At 49.9% G+C, this 17,233-nt stretch overlaps 6 protein-coding genes across 6 annotated transcripts; 3 read left to right on the forward strand and 3 right to left on the reverse strand.

Annotated features, from left to right (window-relative positions):
• Positions 1-887: 887 nt before the first annotated feature.
• N7533_006312 (uncharacterized protein) lies at positions 888-2,959 on the forward strand (the record flags this gene model as incomplete). The annotated part of the gene is made up of 5 exons (XM_057102962.1): positions 888-1,843; positions 1,900-2,080; positions 2,136-2,230; positions 2,287-2,601; positions 2,677-2,959. The coding sequence occupies 5 exons, from the start codon at positions 888-890 to the stop codon at positions 2,957-2,959; spliced, it is 1,830 nt and encodes a 609-aa protein (XP_056962592.1).
• A 953-nt stretch (positions 2,960-3,912) lies between these two features.
• On the reverse strand, positions 3,913-4,893 carry N7533_006313 (FAD synthase; the record flags this gene model as incomplete). The annotated part of the gene is made up of 1 exon (XM_057102963.1): positions 3,913-4,893. One exon carries the CDS (start codon positions 4,891-4,893, stop codon positions 3,913-3,915), a length of 981 nt encoding a protein of 326 aa, XP_056962593.1.
• Positions 4,894-5,502: 609 nt separating this feature from the next.
• N7533_006314 (uncharacterized protein) lies at positions 5,503-6,279 on the reverse strand (the record flags this gene model as incomplete). The annotated part of the gene is made up of 3 exons (XM_057102964.1): positions 5,503-6,034; positions 6,115-6,158; positions 6,214-6,279. The coding sequence occupies 3 exons, from the start codon at positions 6,277-6,279 to the stop codon at positions 5,503-5,505; spliced, it is 642 nt and encodes a 213-aa protein (XP_056962594.1).
• A 211-nt stretch (positions 6,280-6,490) lies between these two features.
• On the forward strand, positions 6,491-8,936 carry dbp4 (RNA-dependent ATPase HCA4; the record flags this gene model as incomplete). The annotated part of the gene is made up of 2 exons (XM_057102965.1): positions 6,491-7,937; positions 7,978-8,936. 2 exons carry the CDS (start codon positions 6,491-6,493, stop codon positions 8,934-8,936), a joined length of 2,406 nt encoding a protein of 801 aa, XP_056962595.1.
• Positions 8,937-9,744: 808 nt separating this feature from the next.
• Positions 9,745-11,707, forward strand: N7533_006316 (amino acid permease; the record flags this gene model as incomplete). Its single annotated transcript, XM_057102966.1, has 6 exons — positions 9,745-10,067; positions 10,151-10,352; positions 10,422-10,463; positions 10,527-10,675; positions 10,735-11,199; positions 11,269-11,707. The coding sequence occupies 6 exons, from the start codon at positions 9,745-9,747 to the stop codon at positions 11,705-11,707; spliced, it is 1,620 nt and encodes a 539-aa protein (XP_056962596.1).
• A 976-nt stretch (positions 11,708-12,683) lies between these two features.
• sclB (uncharacterized protein) lies at positions 12,684-14,485 on the reverse strand (the record flags this gene model as incomplete). Its single annotated transcript, XM_057102967.1, has 2 exons — positions 12,684-13,744; positions 13,819-14,485. The coding sequence occupies 2 exons, from the start codon at positions 14,483-14,485 to the stop codon at positions 12,684-12,686; spliced, it is 1,728 nt and encodes a 575-aa protein (XP_056962597.1).
• Positions 14,486-17,233: the final 2,748 nt, after the last annotated feature.

A 17,233-nucleotide genomic window follows, 5' to 3' on the forward strand; every position in this document is an offset into this window, starting at 1 on the left:
ACTCATCTTCTCGCTATAGTACGCTCTCGGTCTTGACGCTTATTGCCATTTCTCTCACGACGTTATCCCTCAATCTCAATCTCTTCCTTACCCAAGTCTTACACATCATCCTTTTCATCCTTTTCCACACTCCCATTTCATCATTCCACACCCTATCTCATTGAAGATATCAGATATCCTTCGGTGCTCGTACCTTCCCCTTCGTTCTCGTCATGTGAGTGATTTTACCTTCTCAATTTGGACTGCTTCTCTTGCTTCGTGGGCTTGCTGTGATCTTCCTCGTTTTTCATCCGTCTTTTTTCATGCTTTCATCCTTTTTCATCCTCCATTTGGTATTTATTATCCTTTGCTATTGCCCTTGTGGTATATGCTAATCATTTGGCCTTTGATGGTTGTTATATTGCAGCTTTTCCAGAACTAATTGACATCGTTTCCGCGGGTGTCGGTGTTTGCCCACCAGCCGACCGAAGTCATATTCTGAACATCCCATCTGAATTGTGAGTTATCTTTCCAATATTTCATTTCATTCTTAAAACTCCAGCGTCATTGACAACTGGATGACAAGGAGAGATCACTGACAGAATTATTTCACAGTCATTACTTCCGCCTTTCTGCCTACCTGGCATTTATACCCATTCAGGGTGCCAAGGTGGAAACATCCTTTCCTTCTAAGTAAGCACATCTCCTTCTATCTCCATCTCTTTCCATCTTCTTGCTCTTGAGATACTCTCTATATGTCTCTTGCAAGAAGGAATGGGCTTTGGCTTCATGTTTGGATGGAATGGCTTCGGCGTTTCGAAACATGCATCCCCAAATTATAATCTTCCACATTAACAAAAGGCTTCAGATCACAATCAAATCCATTCAACTCTCTTACGCACTTCAAGATGCATAATCAGAGCTCTCAGAATACCAGCTCTTCGAGTTCTGGCCCGTCCATCAGTGGACAGGCGAGCCAGGTCTACCAGGATGTGCGCTCTCCTTACCCGCCCGTCTACAACCAAGCCACCAAGACTCCCATTCGTGATGGGAACTCATCCGGTCCGGCAATTTACAACGGCTCAAACATGCAAAGCCAGCGTAGCAAGTTTGCTTCCAAGTCTGCTGCTCCCCTTGCAGTGAGCTCTCCCCTCGCAGTGAACTCTAACCTAGACTGGTCGGCCGCAAACCGTGCCGCTTACAACGGTCCGCTGGTTATTGTGCCCCCCTTGAACCCTCCGAACTATTTCGGTGGCTACTCACAGATGCCCTCATTTGTGACCAGTCCCATCACTGGACAGGCTGATCAAGTGAGCCAGTTTCCTTATGTGCAGACAAACCTGTACCAGAGTCTTGGTTCGATGATCCCCGGTCCCTACTCCTTCCCATACGTGGTGAACTATGACTCGCAGGACAACAAACAAAGTGTCTGGAGCCAAATCGATCAGAAGGGAGCCCAGAATGAAAACGCTGGCTTCAACCAGTACTATCCGACACCCTATGTGTCTACTCTGGACGGTGCCTCATTCTCCGGCTATTCCTATGCAAACATGCTTCCACAGGTTGGTCCCCTCTCAGTGCCATTCCAAATGATGAAGACCACCAATGGATACGTTGTCCAGGACCTGGACATCATCACTCAACAGGACCCTGCCATTCCTCGTGCTGTCCCAGCTATGTGGACCAATCCCTCCGAGTTGACTCTTGCCAAGTGCCTGGAGAACCGTGAAGGAATCACCAACGTCTACATCCGAGGCTTCCTCCCGGAGACTACCGACGACATGCTTTATGCGTACGCGGTTCGGTTCGGTAAGATCGAGCGCTGCAAGGCCATCGTCGACCTGGACACTGGTCTTTGCAAAGGGTACGTATAGCTCTCTCGTTAATTTACGTTAATCACACTAACATAGCGACCGATAGATTCGGCTTCGTGCAGTATTACAGTTTCGAATCCTGTGAGAACTGCATCCGGGGCTTCTTCTATCTGGGCTACCAAGCCAGTTTCGCTCAGAAGTCCCGGAATTCGCGCCTGAAGGACCTCGAAGACAGAGCGTCTACTAACATCTATTGCACCAACATTCCTATCGACTGGACTGAAGCAGTAAGTTCAAAAAACTCCTTAAAAATTCAGGAATAAATGCCAACCGCAATGTTAGGACCTTCGCCGCCACTTCGAGCCCTACCGCGTGGTCTCCGAGAAGATCAGTCGCGATGACAAGACCGGTGTGAGCAAGGAAGTTGGCTTCGCACGGTAAGATTAAAACCATATCCCCCAAGTTGAATTGTCAAGCTAAGCCATCAATGCAGATTCGAGAGCCGTGAAATTGCGGAGCGAGTTCTGGGCGAGTTCCACAACAACACAGTGACGGAGAACAATGTAAAGCTGTTGCTGCGATTCGCGGATACCAAGGCTCAGAAAATGCTGAAGCAACAAAGCAATGAACGTCGTGCATACCGCGCCGGGGAGTATAATTACTCCGTTGAGGTTGTGCAAAATACCCCCTCGCCCTCTATGCAGCGCATTCAGCAAGTTGGTCCCCTCCTGACGCCCAACTCTCAGAAGAGTATGGTTTCACCTACTGGTCCTGAGAGCTGGACTCCTGCAACGACTGTCTCCCCTACGTAAGTACTGGCATGACCCAAAGACTTCCTGATTCACTCTACCTCATTGAATGTTGAAAACTAACAAATTCATAGTTTTGCCATGATTGGAGACTCGAACAGTGCTCGCAACAATTCAATTTCCTCTCGTTCCCTCAATGCTCTCGAAAGTACCCCTGTGGATCGTCGCCGACACTTCGCAAACCGTCGGTCTATGACCGATATCTCCGCTGGGTCTTCCAAGACCGTCGTTCCTGAGTCTCCTACTCTTGAGACTCGATCATACATGTCTAGCCCTCAAAAGGAAAACATCAAGGCTGGCAGTATGTCTCCCTTTCCGTCCCGTCTGGAGACCATGACACCCGCCTCGGTGGTGTAAACACTCGTCTGAACGCATTCCGATCCCGCATGAAGGTGAAAGTCGAAAGTTCGAAAGCTTATGTGTTTGATATGCCTGCTGCAGGCATTTTCTATCCATCTTAGATCTGTGACATGCATTTTCATTCTTTGAATGTACGATGTATGGGGGCGGGTCATTTCACGGTCGTTTCACGATTCTGCTTTTTCTTGTCTTTCTTAAGGATACTATGTCTACCCTCTTGTATCTTTTCCCTATCCTTTCTGTCACGGTGGACTGCTAAGTGATCGTTCTTCTCGCGATTTATCTGTCTTACACTGCATGTCTTCGACTCATATCTGTACATGACATGGAGGGGGAGGATGTCTTTCTTTTACATTTTCCACCCCAAGGCGAGGGAGTTAGGGCTTCGGAATTACCTCGGCGCAGTTCTACACCGCCTCGGGGCAGTTCAAGTTTGAGGCGTCCATTCTTTCCGCATTCTTTTCACATTCTTTCCACTCTTTCCACCTGTGACTTTATCTCCTACATCTGTGACTTTATCTTCTACACCTGTGATTTGTGTTCTCGCTTCATGATGTTCTGTTTTTCATTCTAGTTACGGGGGAAGTATGTCTTCTGTGGTATGTTTTTCATCTATTGTTTTCTGCGGAAATCCAATATCCCCTTTAGGGCATGAGAAATTTGAAATATGATCTGTTCAGCCCAAAAAAATAATACACAGTATAGAATCCATATAGAGAATAGTCAGTGTGCGAGCGAGCACAGATTGTAGAGTGTAATCTATAGACATGACCAATGTAGGGGGGGAAAGGGGGCTATGTGTATACAAGATGAGAAGCCAGAGAGGGCCATCGCTAAACTCTTCCAAATCCAATCCAATCCAACTTGAATCCAACTATATCCAATCAAATATTTCCCGCTTGCAAACCCGCTTGCAAACACTCTTTATAAATCACATCCCACCCACCTACTTACTCTCTACCCAATCTCTCCTCCCTATCCTCCGTCAACTCATACGCGGGAAGATAGCGGCCATCACTACCGCCAGCCTCGGCCTTATCAACCTGCAACTTCGGGTTCGGATGCGTATCCGACGTCCCGCCAAGACTGGTATACCCCATATCATACAGAGCGCAATACTCTAGTCCAAGATGGCGGATAAAGGCCCAGATCTCGGCATAATGCCAGTCAATGACGGGGTGTATGCGCATAAAGTCAGGCCAGCCGGAATCGGTCCGGTCGAAGTGTGTGAGTTGGGCTCCGTGCGGGTCGGTACGGCGGGTGCCGACGAATATGGCGCGAATGGAGGAGTGGCGGGATAGGTAGTCTTCGAAAGTAGAGCGGAGGGTTGTGTGGGGTGGGTCGGTGGTGTATTTCGTTATGGAGAGGTGGTAGGCTTCTGCGGATGTTATGACGAAGTCTTCGACTGAGGCGAAGGGGTCGGGTGGGAGAGCGTAGATGGATGGGATAGATGGATTGTCGGAGGTGGAGGAGGGCTCGTCATTTTGCACATGGGTGTTGTATGGGTGTAGGCCGGCAAGGAACAGGATCAGAAGGACGAGGCAGTCCTTTCCGCCGTTGTAGGAGAGGGATAGTTCCGAGAGTTTGTATTTGGAGAGCGCGGATGTGACGACGTCGAGGGAGATACGGGTTTGCTGTTGGACCGAGGCGAGGATGGAGTCCGGTGGGTGTGTCTCGGCGAGGAAGGCTTGCACGCGGGCATGAATGCGCGCGATCACGGTTGGCAAGGGAGGAACCTCATTATCTCCGGTCTTGGATTCAGTGGGTTTGATGGCGTGGCCATTCGCAGATCCATTCGCGGAGCCATTCTGCTGTTCGGTTGTCGCCGCCGCCGCTGCCCCGCGGTGCGATGTCGGAATTGCGGCGAGTCCAAAGGGGCGCAGATGGTCTGCCGCACACGTAGGTTGATGAGGAGCCACGGGCTCAGCCATTGTGTGGAAGGGAAGAGTGGAGGAAAGAGAGAAAAGGCAATTGAGGATTAAGTCGAGGTTAGAGTTGATTGGAAGAGTCAAGATTGCGCACGTCTAGGAAGGCGGGGAAGAAAGGAGTGGGTTTCTCGGCATTTCGGGGAAACACTGCAGTACTTTCTTGGAGCCACATCAATGAATATACTAGTACGGAGTATGTATATTGAACGAATCTGTCACTTGACGTGAAATGTAGGGATCTGCTAAAATATTACTTGTGTTCAAAGTGTCTATGAGAGGGACTGCATCGAAGCTTCTGGTCGTTGGCCTAATGCATGGACCACCGGAAATGCGCGAATCAAATGTCTGGGAACTCCGAAGAGCCGGGCTAATAAGGATAACCTTACGTAGATAGATAAGAAGGTCTTGGTCTTGGTCTTGGTCTTGGTCTTACCCTAGGGTACCTCGGTCTTGGTAAAATAGAGATAGTGGTAGAATCGGGCCTAAGGGGTCACCATTGGCCATGATAGTAAATTGGATATATGGGAAGTAACAATATTATAAGAGTGCAGAGACCAAGATGAAGGCAAGCAAGGATAATCATAAATAGATAAACATTAGGTTGAGCAATGCTTAGCCGAGTACCTTCATCTTTTTCTTCTTCTTCGTCTTATCATCTCCTTTGCGACCCTTTTGGAAATCTCGCCAGGTCCCGATGCGCTCATCCCGAGTGTTCTCCCATGCCTTGTCATTATCACGCTTTCGTTTACGCGCCTCGAGCTCCTCCTCTTCCTTGCGTTGTTCTCGGCCCTCTTCTTGCAAACGAGCCTTAAGCTGTCGTCGTCGCCGAGCTTCCTCTTCTAGTAAGACATGGGTGGTCTTTTGACGCCATTCCTTCTTAAATTCCTCCGTCTTGAGTTCCGGTGAGTCCAGGGTGTACTTGTGTTCACGGATCAGTAGCCGCCGCGCATCGGCAATACACTCATCCAGATATGTGCGCTGTTTTTCATCAAGCAGAGCAGTTTGTGCCTTCTTCAATCGATCGAAAGCATCGGGCGCGGCGGGGTTCTTGGTCTTGTCTGGGTGGATCAGGAGGGACTTTTTCCGGTACTGGACCTTGATGTCCTTGTCAGGAACACCCGGTTGGAGGTCCAACACGGCATATCTATAGCGCAATGAAAGGTCAGCATGGGGTCAAAAACTGGGGGAAACAATATAATCCCCCGGCTAATTTGGTTAACGTACGAATCGAGGGAAAATGCCTTGCGAATACGGTCGATCTCCGCGTCCTAACAACGGGTTAATTTAGGCCGAACACAAGCACGGGAATTTGACAACACCCACCTTGGTAAACTCCGATGCCTCACGCTCCAGCGAGTCAAAAATATCCTGATCGTCGTCTTCTGCCATGGCTAGAGGAATCAAGTGGGTAAATATCAATGTTAATAGTAGGGGGACTTTCCCCAACGCGCGACTTCTCACTTTAGCCGATAAGCTTCTTATCGGGATTAGTCATCCCGAAAAAAAAGCTGCGTCGATAAGAAATTCGCAAGTCAACCTCGATTTCCGAAGCCTCGCACTTGATCAGACCTTGTCTTGACAACCATCACTGTCGCTAATCATGGCTCCGCCTCGGAAATCTGGCGGGAAAGCCCCCAAACCAAATCATGAATCTGAGAAGAACCTCAAACGCAAGCGCGGCGAAGATACACTGTCTTCTCTCATCCAGCGCGTGGAGGATCTCGATCTGAAAGGCTCCCTCAAAAACTTCGCCGACCTACCACTCTCCGATCCTACGTCTCGCGGTCTATCGGCTTCTCACTACAAAACGATGACCGACATCCAGTCTCGCGCCATCAGCCACGGCCTCAAGGGACGTGATATTCTCGGCGCAGCTAAGACCGGTAGCGGCAAAACCTTGGCCTTTATTGTCCCCGTTCTCGAGAACCTATACCGCAGGCAGTGGACCGAGTACGACGGTCTCGGTGCCCTGATTCTGTCTCCGACCCGAGAGTTGGCGATCCAGATCTTCGAAGTTTTGCGCAAGGTGGGACGGTACCATGGCTTTTCCGCCGGCCTGGTGATTGGCGGCAGAAGTCTGCGCGAAGAACAAGATCGATTAGGACGCATGAATATTCTGGTCTGCACTCCGGGCCGTATTCTGCAACATCTGGATCAGACGGCTATGTTTGAGACAAACAACCTACAGTTGTTAGTGATGGACGAAGCAGACCGTATTCTCGACATGGGTTTCCAGCACTCGGTGGACGCTATCATTGACCACCTTCCGAAGCAACGTCAGACTATGCTGTTCAGCGCCACGCAAACTAAGAAGGTCTCCGACTTGGCTCGTCTCAGTCTCCAGGAGCCCGAGTACGTGGCCGTCCACGAAGCCGCTGCTTCGGCTACCCCTGCTACTCTCCAACAGCACTACGTTATCACTCCATTGCCCCAGAAGCTCGACACCCTGTGGAGTTTTATCCGCAGCAATCTCAAGTCCAAGACGGTTGTTTTCCTGTCTTCGGGCAAACAAGTTCGATTCGTTTACGAATCATTGCGACACCTCCAACCTGGTATTCCGTTGATGCATCTTCACGGCCGACAAAAGCAAGGAGGACGACTTGACATCACTACCAAATTCTCTCAATCCCAGCATGCCGTTCTCTTTGCGACTGACGTTGTCGCGCGTGGTCTCGACTTTCCCGCTGTCGACTGGGTTATTCAAATGGACTGCCCCGAAGATGCCGACACATACATTCACCGAGTAGGCCGTACAGCCCGATATGAGCGAGTTGGCCGCGCTGTTTTGTTCCTTGACCCAAGCGAGGAGAAGGGCATGCTCCAGCGACTGGAGCAGAAGAAGGTCCCCATCGAGCGAATTAATATCAAGGCGAACAAGCAGCAGAGCATTAAGAACCAACTGCAAAACATGTGTTTCAAGGACCCCGAACTCAAGTACCTTGGCCAAAAGGCCTTCATCTCCTACGTCAAATCGATCTACGTGCAAAAAGATAAGGATGTCTTCAACCTGAAGGATCTCCCGCTGGAAGAGTATGCCGGCAGTCTGGGTCTGCCTGGTGCCCCCCCGCATTAAATTCATCAAGGGAGATGACACCAAGGAGCGCAAGAATGCTTCATGGAAAATGGCCTCCATGTCTAGCGACGACGATTCGGATGCGGAGGATAAGAAGGATAAGAAGGACGAGCAGCAGGTGCGCACTCGATACGACCGGATGTTCGAGCGACGAAACCAGGACGTGCTTGCAGAGCACTATCACAAGCTTATCAACGACGATGGTACTCTTGTGGCTACTGGTGCTGGCAATGGCGCTGGTGAGGATGCCGACGAAGATGCCGATTTCCTGACGGTCAAGCGTCGCTTCGTCGCTGGTGATGCGGGTCTGGACCAGGTCAGCTCCGATTCCGACTCCGATGCGTCAGTTGCCAAAAAGGAAACCAAAAGGGTGGCGATCGATGGCCAGGCGCCGCTGGTCATCGACTCGAAGCGCCGCGAGAAGCTTCTCAAATCGAAAAAGAAGCTCCTCAAGTTCAAGGGCAAGGGTACAAAACTTATCTACGACGACGATGGAAACGCCCACGAGATATACGAGATGGAGGACGAGGAAGATTTCAAGGCTCGTGGCGATGCCAAGGCACAGCGCGAGAAGTTCCTGGAGGAAGAGACAGAGCGTACGCGCCAAGCCGATCTCGAGGACAAGGAGGTCGCGCGAGACAAGCGTCGGGAAAAGAAGGAGAAGCGCAAGGCCCGCGAACGAGCTCTTGCGGACGAGGAGGCCGACGAGGAGCGGGGTGCACAAGGATTCCAGCTGCCCTATATCGAGCCGATGGATCTCGGGACCCCACCCCCATCCGAGCCCGAATCGGAGCCCGAGCAGGATACCCGACGGCCCAGCAAGAAGGTTCGGGTGTCGTTTGCCGAACCGGAGTCCAGCGAGGAGGAGAGTGCTTACAAGAGAGACAAGACCAAGAAGAGCAAAAAGAAGACCGGGCCTCAGATCGAGACTTTGGGCGATCTGGAGGCCCTTGCCAGTGGTCTGCTGGGTTGATCTATTGTACCATGAGGTGTCTCAGGCGTCTACTCTTTCTTTCTTCCCTCTCTTTTATCTTCTTCTTCTCTTTCCTTCTATACTTCCTCCCCTTTCTGTTCTTATCATGTTTAAAATGTCCCAGCGAAGCCCCAAAAGCATTGTGAATCTGCATGAAGTAAATAGATGAAGCGATTTGCCACTTCCGAGTGTCTAGTATCTTTACAGTCCCAAGCTTGGTCTCTCTCCACATCAATATAAAAAAGCTTAAACCCAAACCCCACGCGATCTCAATATACTCAAAATGAGCAAAGTGACAGCTCTTCTGCCGTACTCCGGCAATGCACAACTCCCGTTGAATATGAACCTCCTCCACATTCGCCCCATCAAGTGGATCCGATGAATTTTTTTTTGTCAACGCGGGCGGGACTTGCCGGTCCAGTCAACGCAACTCGAAAGCACGCCATCGCACGACTTCAGCAATGAAGACTTCTCCTGTCGATGATCGCAAGATGTTTCACTCCTCTTTAGCTATTTCACCGACTATCGTCGTCGAGCTGTCACTACTTTTCTCGGCCGATCGATATCAAAATCCGGGGTAACCCACATGCAGGTCACGAGATCAGGGCTACATTTACTCAGTTGACTGCCTGACTGCCTTTTTTTCAAGGCTGAAGTTGCGACAGCTACAGCTGCTCATCCCAGAGAGCAGAGTGTTTTCGTCTGGACTTGATTGAAAGGGTATCGAATATCGACGCCAGATCAAGAGTACCGGGTTATTCAACTACGGGGTTGTTATATTCCCCTCACACTAGACCACATTTCCAAGATGTCTTCTTTCGACGCCGAGAAGCATTCCGCCTCCAAGCCTGCGCCGCAGGAGTATGTCGGCGATGGCTCGTCCAGCCCTTTCACGAACGCGGACAAGCTGGCCCGCCGGCTGTCTGCTCGCCAGGTGCAAATGATCGCCATCGGCGGTACTATCGGCACGGGTTTGTTCCTCGGAACCGGTACCTCTCTCTCCAAAGGCGGACCGGCCTCAACTCTCATCGCCTACGCCATCTGCGGTGGCATTGTTTTCGTCACGATGCTTTGCCTGGGTGAAATGGCTGCCTTTGTCCCTGTGGCGGGATCCTTCTGTACCTATGCGGGGTGAGTTCGTCAGCGTTACATTGAAATTGCGCCTTCCGCGCCCTGCAGATCGATACTAATTTTGGGGCTGCTGAGTGATTTAGACGATTTGTTGACGATGCATTGGGCTTTGCATTGACCTGGAATTATTGGTTTAATGATGCTGTTTCAACCGCTTCAGATATTATTGCTCTTCAGCTGTTGTTGGAATTTTGGACGGATAATTTCCCTGGTTGGGGCATCAGTTTAATATTCTTGGTTGTCGTCATTGCGCTGAATGTTTTATCGGTGCGCGTTTACGGCGAGGTATGTATTACTCTTCTCCTCCTATGAGGTTGATCCATTCCTTTGCAGCGTATACTAATTCCGGATCAGATTGAATATTGGCTGAGTTTGCTCAAAGTTATTACAATTGTGGTATGTCTTGGCCCCTGAGTGTATTTCTGTGCACGAGCACCACCTGACTAACTACCAATCTAGATCTTTATTATTCTCGGTATTGCTGTCAACTGCGGTGGCAACACTGACCATGAATACATTGGGGGCAAATACTGGCATACTGGCGATGCGCCCTTCGTGGGCGGAATTGGCGGATTCGCTTCAGTCTTCGTCACAGCATCATTTGCCTAGTACGGATCACCCATCTCAGTTCTTCTTTCACTAGTACCTTTATGCTAACTTTAAACAGTGGTGGCACTGAATCTATTGCCATTACGGCTGGTGAAACCAAGGATCCAGCCAAGACTATGCCCAAGGTGGTGCGGAATGTTTTCTGGCGCATTATCCTTTTCTATCTGCTCTCGATTCTGATCATCGGCCTGAACGTCCCGTACGACTACCCCGGCCTTGCCGATGGCAATACCCGTACCAGCCCCTTCACGATCGTCTTCCAGCAGGCAGGCAGCAGCGTAGCAGGCAGCTTCATCAATGCCGTGATCATGACATCTGTGATCTCAGCCGCCAATCACGCCCTGTTCGCCGGATCACGCCTGCTGTACACCCTTGCAGTGGAGGGCTATGCACCACGCTTCTTGGGTCACTTGAACCGCTTCCACGTACCATGGGTCGCCGTGCTTGCCACCTCGGTCATTAGTGGATTGTGCTTCGGTGCCAGTTACATTGGAGCAGGAAAATTGTGGTCTTGGCTGCAGAAGTAAGTCCTCGGCTCATTAATCGACTGTCACTCTACAAATACTAATGGGGCCTCTTTTTTTTTGTGCAGCATTGTCGGTGTTTCGAACCAATTGTCGTGGATTTGCATTGGCATTGCCTCTCTGCGCTTTCGGAGCGCGATTCGCTCCCAGGGCCTAGAGCACCTGCTTCCGTTCAAGAATTGGACCTATCCCTTCGGACCTATTATCGCCATCGGTCTTAACATTGTGCTGGTGCTGGTGCAGGGCTGGGAGTGTTTCAGTCCGTATTTCAAGCGCGTCGATTTCGTGTCGTATTATATCGAGATTCCGATCATGATCGTCATGTTCCTTGCGTGGAAGCTTGTCAAGCGGACACACTTTGTCAGCAACTCTGAGATGGACCTGCACACGGATCGGTATGATGGAGGCCTGGATGATAGTTATCGGGTCCATGAGGAGGAAGAGGAAACCAAGAGGAAAGGAATTGTTGGCAAGGTCCAGCGATTCGGACAATGGTTGTTCCTCTAGGCTTCTGATCTTTGCTAATTAATATCTCCTACTAGCGCTTAGTTTACGAATGAAGTTTGTACATTCTTGAAGAATTTCATTTTACACTACGTAACGAGAGCAAATTGTGGGACTGGATCTTTCATAATTAAGTTGATTATTAATCCTCACATCAGATCAGATCAGAAGAAAGGTTTTGCCTTTTTGTCTAAGCGATACTGCAGTCTTGGAATCCCGATGTAGAGTCCAGCCAACCTGCATGCCCACAGATCATTGAAGTTATACAAGCATACAGCACAATCTAGTCGAACCAGAGAAAAAAATAGTAAGAAATGCAAGATCACCCCTCCATCTAAACGCCATGCCATGTCTTCAAAAGCATAAACTATAAGGGGTACTCGCGAGAAAGGAGGAAAATGGTCAACATCAGGGTAGGGAAGTGGTAGCAAGCAGACAAAAGAAAAGAGTACATAGGGAACAAAAAATTGAGAAACATGAAAAGGCCGAGTTTCGAAATAATACTCGTCACCTTTCTTTTCAGGGAAATACCGAAATATTTATTCCCCAAATGCAAGCGTAAACAGGGAGAACAAAGTCGAACAAGTACAAAATGCTAGACTGGACTCGGGGTGGGGCCAGGGCGTGTCGTAGAAGTCAAGTCGAGTCTTTTCTTTCCGTAACATGAACGAAACAACCGGAGCCGAGCCGAACCGAACCCCGTTTCTTGATTTCGTTTGGTCATCCTGCGAAAAAAAGCAAAGCAAAGCAAATCGAGACGAGAAAGCAAAGCAGATTGGTTTCCATTGAAAATCTTGAAAACCGAACGAAACGCGCCGTACTGGGTATAGCTCCTTGTAGACCCTGCTACAGGAAATTTGTGAATTATACAATACATTAGCCTCCGGGGCAGCTGTTGGATATTCTTCAAAAGCAGTGTTGAGATCGTCATGACTTGAAGAGGCATGATGGGGATCGGGTAGGGTCGGGTCGGATTATTCTAGCCGTTCACCATATCGTCTAGAGCCATTCTTCGCCGTTTGATGGGTCTTGATTCGCCAGCCTCGGCCTCGGTGCCGGATGGTGCGTGCTGTTGTGCTGGTATGGGAGGCGAGTGACCAAGATGAACAGGGGAAGGTAGGTCGATAGGTCCCAGGTGTCGAGGAATAGGGTCGAGAGGACCGGTTGAGGAGATAGATCGCTGGTGCTGGCGTGGTGTCGTGTGCGAAAAGAGCGACCCCGCCGGTCTCTGCAGCGTAATCGGTGATCGCGGTTCACGATTTTCTTCACGACTGGAGCTTGAGTTCATCCAAGTTGCTGGATATGGATCACTGAGCCGGTGGGCGTGGTGGGAGACCGGGCTGGCGGTTGCTTGGTGGATTGGAGGTAGCCGAACAGGGGATTCGAGGTAGGGCTCACGAGGACCTGGGGGCATACGAGGATCGCTCATCGGTTGATGGACGGTGCTTGCTGGCGACTCTGTATATGGTAGATATGGAGTCCCCGCTGGTTGGTGTTGCTGAGGCGATGTTGGCGGTGGCAAAGCCGGGCCCACATATGGAGGGTATCTTCTATCCATTCCAGGAGGAACAACTGGCGTATTCAGTACTGGGTTAAATCCACTCGTAATCGGGATAAATGCAGGTGGCGGATGCGGTTGTACTGGTGCGTAAGAGGCCGGCCCCGAGGATGAAAATGGTCGTCGACCCGCATTGACTGGCATTGTCGGAGACGGATCCATCGGACGAGTCAAGGGAAATACAGATGCAGACCATCTATGAGGCTGATTCCGTGGCATCCGCATGGTTGCTGCTGTCGGAGAGGGTTCGCCCATCGCCTGGAGGTCAGTCATCGGTCGAAGTTCTCGGGACGAGGTGGCTCGGTGCAAGATGGTTCGTTGGGCGGCCATGGAGGATGATTGAGCTTCAATTGAAACGTTGGGACTTTCCATGTGTGTTGTATAAGATCGAAGAGAAGAATCCTCAGCTTTCAATGGTGGCCGCCCCCTCTTCTTGTGTGTAACGTCCACACAGGAAGACTTGTTCGACGTCAGTTTCGCAACTCTTATTAGGGAATATAGGAGCATCATAGTCATAGGTAGATCAACATATCAATATAATACCAGAAGGAATAACTTACAGCTTTTCCAGCTAGAACACATCGTCGACAGGGCCTTGCCGGATCACATCCAAGGTGCTTTTTCTTACAATTCACACATGCTGAAGCTACATGGGCCTTGGTGCGTCGAGTCGATTTCTGTGCTAATGAACGGTTTGAGGATCCGGTCACTGGAGATTCTAATGTTGACAATGGGTAGGATGGTGCTCCAGAGTGGTGATGCTGAAGTTGTTGTTGATGTCGATGGTGGTGGTGATGATGATGTTCAATTTGATGATGATGTTCAAGTTGATGTTGATGTTGATGTTGGACCGGAGACCCAGTAAATGCTGGAGGAGCTTGATCACCATACCTGGGAGGGATAGATGATAATAAAGAGTCATTCACTACCGCCGGCGGCAGTGATGGCGCGGAAATGGCAGGGATGGGAGAATCTGTGGTCGTTGTTTGTGGTGAAGTTACTGCGGGATATACCACAGGATTGGGCTCTCCAGATGTCACCGATGGCTCGTCGGTATGAGGAGAGCCAGACATCGATTGACGGGGGAGAGGAGCCCGGGGGCTACACCCTCGAGCATTGATAGTCCAGGGTCGATTCAACAGCCGCTCAGGGCCCGAGTCGAACCGGGGTTGTCCAAATTGGGCGGTCGTGAGGCTCGGGGGGTGAAGCACGAGTGGTTGCATCGGGTGCTATGCGGGTAAAGGAAATGGCCCAGAGAGCAAACGGGATTACCAGGCGGATCTTGTTGTTCACAAAAGATGATCACTGGCTATCAATTCGGCAGATGGGGGAAGCATATCTGGCGAACGGATCCCTGACGCCTGGCACAACGAGGAGGGGAGGGGGGGGGGGCAGAAGGGGAGGGTACTCCGTACAGATGTGGGCAAGGGAAAAGAAAGTTACCAGAGGAGAGACAAGACAGAGAGACCGAAAAGGGTCAGCAGCGGTGTAGGGGTGGGAAAAAGGCGTGGTCTTCAATATTCGGTCGTCATCAAGCTCCTCTCGGGCCTGTTCGAGGACCACCTGAGCTTATAATCGGTAGCCACCGAGATCCGCTATTGGAGGAGTCAGAAAATAGACTGCATCGATCAGCGGGAGATTTCCAGATCACGACAGCAGGGTTACTCATAGCCGCGCCTGTCTTTCCCCTCCCAGGGCAACTTATTGCAGGATGGCGGTCGATCATGGAGCTAGGGTCCAGGTGCAGCAACGTAAATGTCAAAGCCCCCCCCCCCCTCTTCCTTGCCTCTGTGTCTTGACGGTCCACGTTCCGTGCATGGGGGATGTGCGGAGTGGCTCTGGGAAGGGGAAATAAAAAAATAAAAATAAAAATAAAAAAGCACTAGAAGTAGGAAACGGTAAACTATACCTTGAAAGTGAAACTGTAACTCAGTCTGGTATGCTGGTTATCTGATGTCTTGATCTAACCAGCTCTTTCCTTGTGAAATGCGCGAGGGTAAGAAATATTCTCCAAATGCAAGAAGGTTGACCCTGGTTGCCCTAATTGCTTGCTTCCCACCCTTTTTCTATACGAAGGAGGGGACACGGCGTACGGTTGGATGGATGGTCGGAGAATGGGGGGAGGATGATGGAGGGGGAAGTGAAAGCCACCAGAAGGAGAAAAGAAAAATCAGAATCAAAAAATCAAAAGGAAACAATAATGATAAGAGAAGAGTCTAGAGCCGAATGGGTATTTTTTTTTTGAGTCTTCCAGTAAAGTCGAGTAGCACACCCGACCTGCGGGATCCAGGCATATACTCTCACTCACAGCTGGAGAGAGAGATGGAGAGGTCAAGTGGGCGGATCCTAAAGGAATAGGAAAGTAGTGGTCAGTGCAGACGGCACTAGTAGCTGATAGACTTGATCTCCATCATGGTCGATCATTTGAATAATGGAGGGGGGGGAGAAGTCACCCTAGCCCTAGTTCAGCATCCGTACCGGGGCAAAGGATCAAGTGGAGAAGAGACTGCGTAGTCTACCTATAGGTGGTTTTGCTGAACTCCCTTTTTGGTTGTATTATTTATTTATTATGATTATTGATTATTATTTATTTTTGCTCCCTCTTTCCTTTCTGGGTCTTACCTGAATGATGAGGCCCGTGAGCAGCTCTAGTAGTTCGTCGGCTGAAGTGGCTTGCATTAGATGGGGAACGAGCTGTCAGTGCCCCAACTTGATACTAATTGATCCTCGGACAATCCCAAGTTAAATTTAGGCTGGAAGTTCAAAATAAGGCAGAGGAAATAATGTTAAATTTTATTCAAAATTGAATCTACCTTTTATTCCCTTAAATTGGAGGGGGTTAATACTGGAATAAACGGTACCAATACCAGGGAAGCAAGGCGAAAAAGATTGACGGATCGACGTCGGTGCCCGCAGCCATTGCCAATAGTGTCGGCCTCGGCAGTAAAAATATGTGCATTCCGTTTGTACTTTCGTCAACTACCGTTGGTACATGTAATTAATTTACTTATGGATTTTTCTTTCCTTTATTTTCCTTTATTTTATTATTATTTTTTTTTTTTTTAATAATGCTTAATTGCCCCATGTAACCCACCCCTCCTCGACTCAAATCAACTCGACTCGTCTTCCCGATCAGATCGTGCCCTGTTGTTTCTCGACGACTTTTTGAGTTTTCCACCTTATTCCTTATTTCTTGCTGGCTCCACAATCGGGCAAATCACCTGAGGTCCGAGAGAGGGGGGCCTGGAGCCTGAAAAGGAGAACAATTTACCCCCAATACTCCGTACGCCGCGTTCACTGGTTTCCCCTCTAGCTGGATGAACTGCCCGGGCGAGAACCCAACGGTCTTGGGTCGTGCTCACCTCCATCACCGACAGTCTGGTTGAGTCCCTGCATTGTTAATTTCTTTGTTGATGACTTTTTTTTTAGCTTTTAGCTATTCTTTTCTTTCTTCTTTTTTTTTCCTCTCTCGCCACTTGAGTCCCTGGGGACGAACACCTGGACTAGGGGGGGTACAACTGTACACCGCGTAAGACCCTCTGTCTGTGATGTCCAAGTCCTGTCGCCAACGAACGCCCACCCATGGTCGTTATTCTCCGCAGTGGAGATCAAGAATGGACCCACTCATCCCCCCCAGCACATTGAATGACCGAGTCGATCCTCCCGTTTATGCTCCGTAGGACGAGTGGGGGTTACTGTTACAGTCGAACCTGACTTCCGGTCCATCAGGATCGTTGATCAAGGGTGTTTGGAATAAGTCAAGGGGAAGAAACCATAATAAGTGAGAAGGAGAAGGGGTGAGGGAAACAAGAAAAAAAACACAAGTGTCTCACAGCAGGTGTGGCCTGCCATGGCCCATGAGTCGGAAGGCTGCAGACAGGGGAGGGGAGGGATAAGGGGGTTGCGAAGAGGGGCAAAGGTACTCCGTAAAAGACGCGATAATTCTTCCCATGCTGATATTCCGTACAGGG

Source organism: Penicillium manginii (assembly GCF_028828005.1).
Source record: "Penicillium manginii strain IBT 31320 chromosome Unknown utg000004l:1.0-7231830.0:1.0-7236170.0, whole genome shotgun sequence".
Taxonomy (NCBI): Eukaryota; Fungi; Ascomycota; class Eurotiomycetes; order Eurotiales; family Aspergillaceae; genus Penicillium; species Penicillium manginii.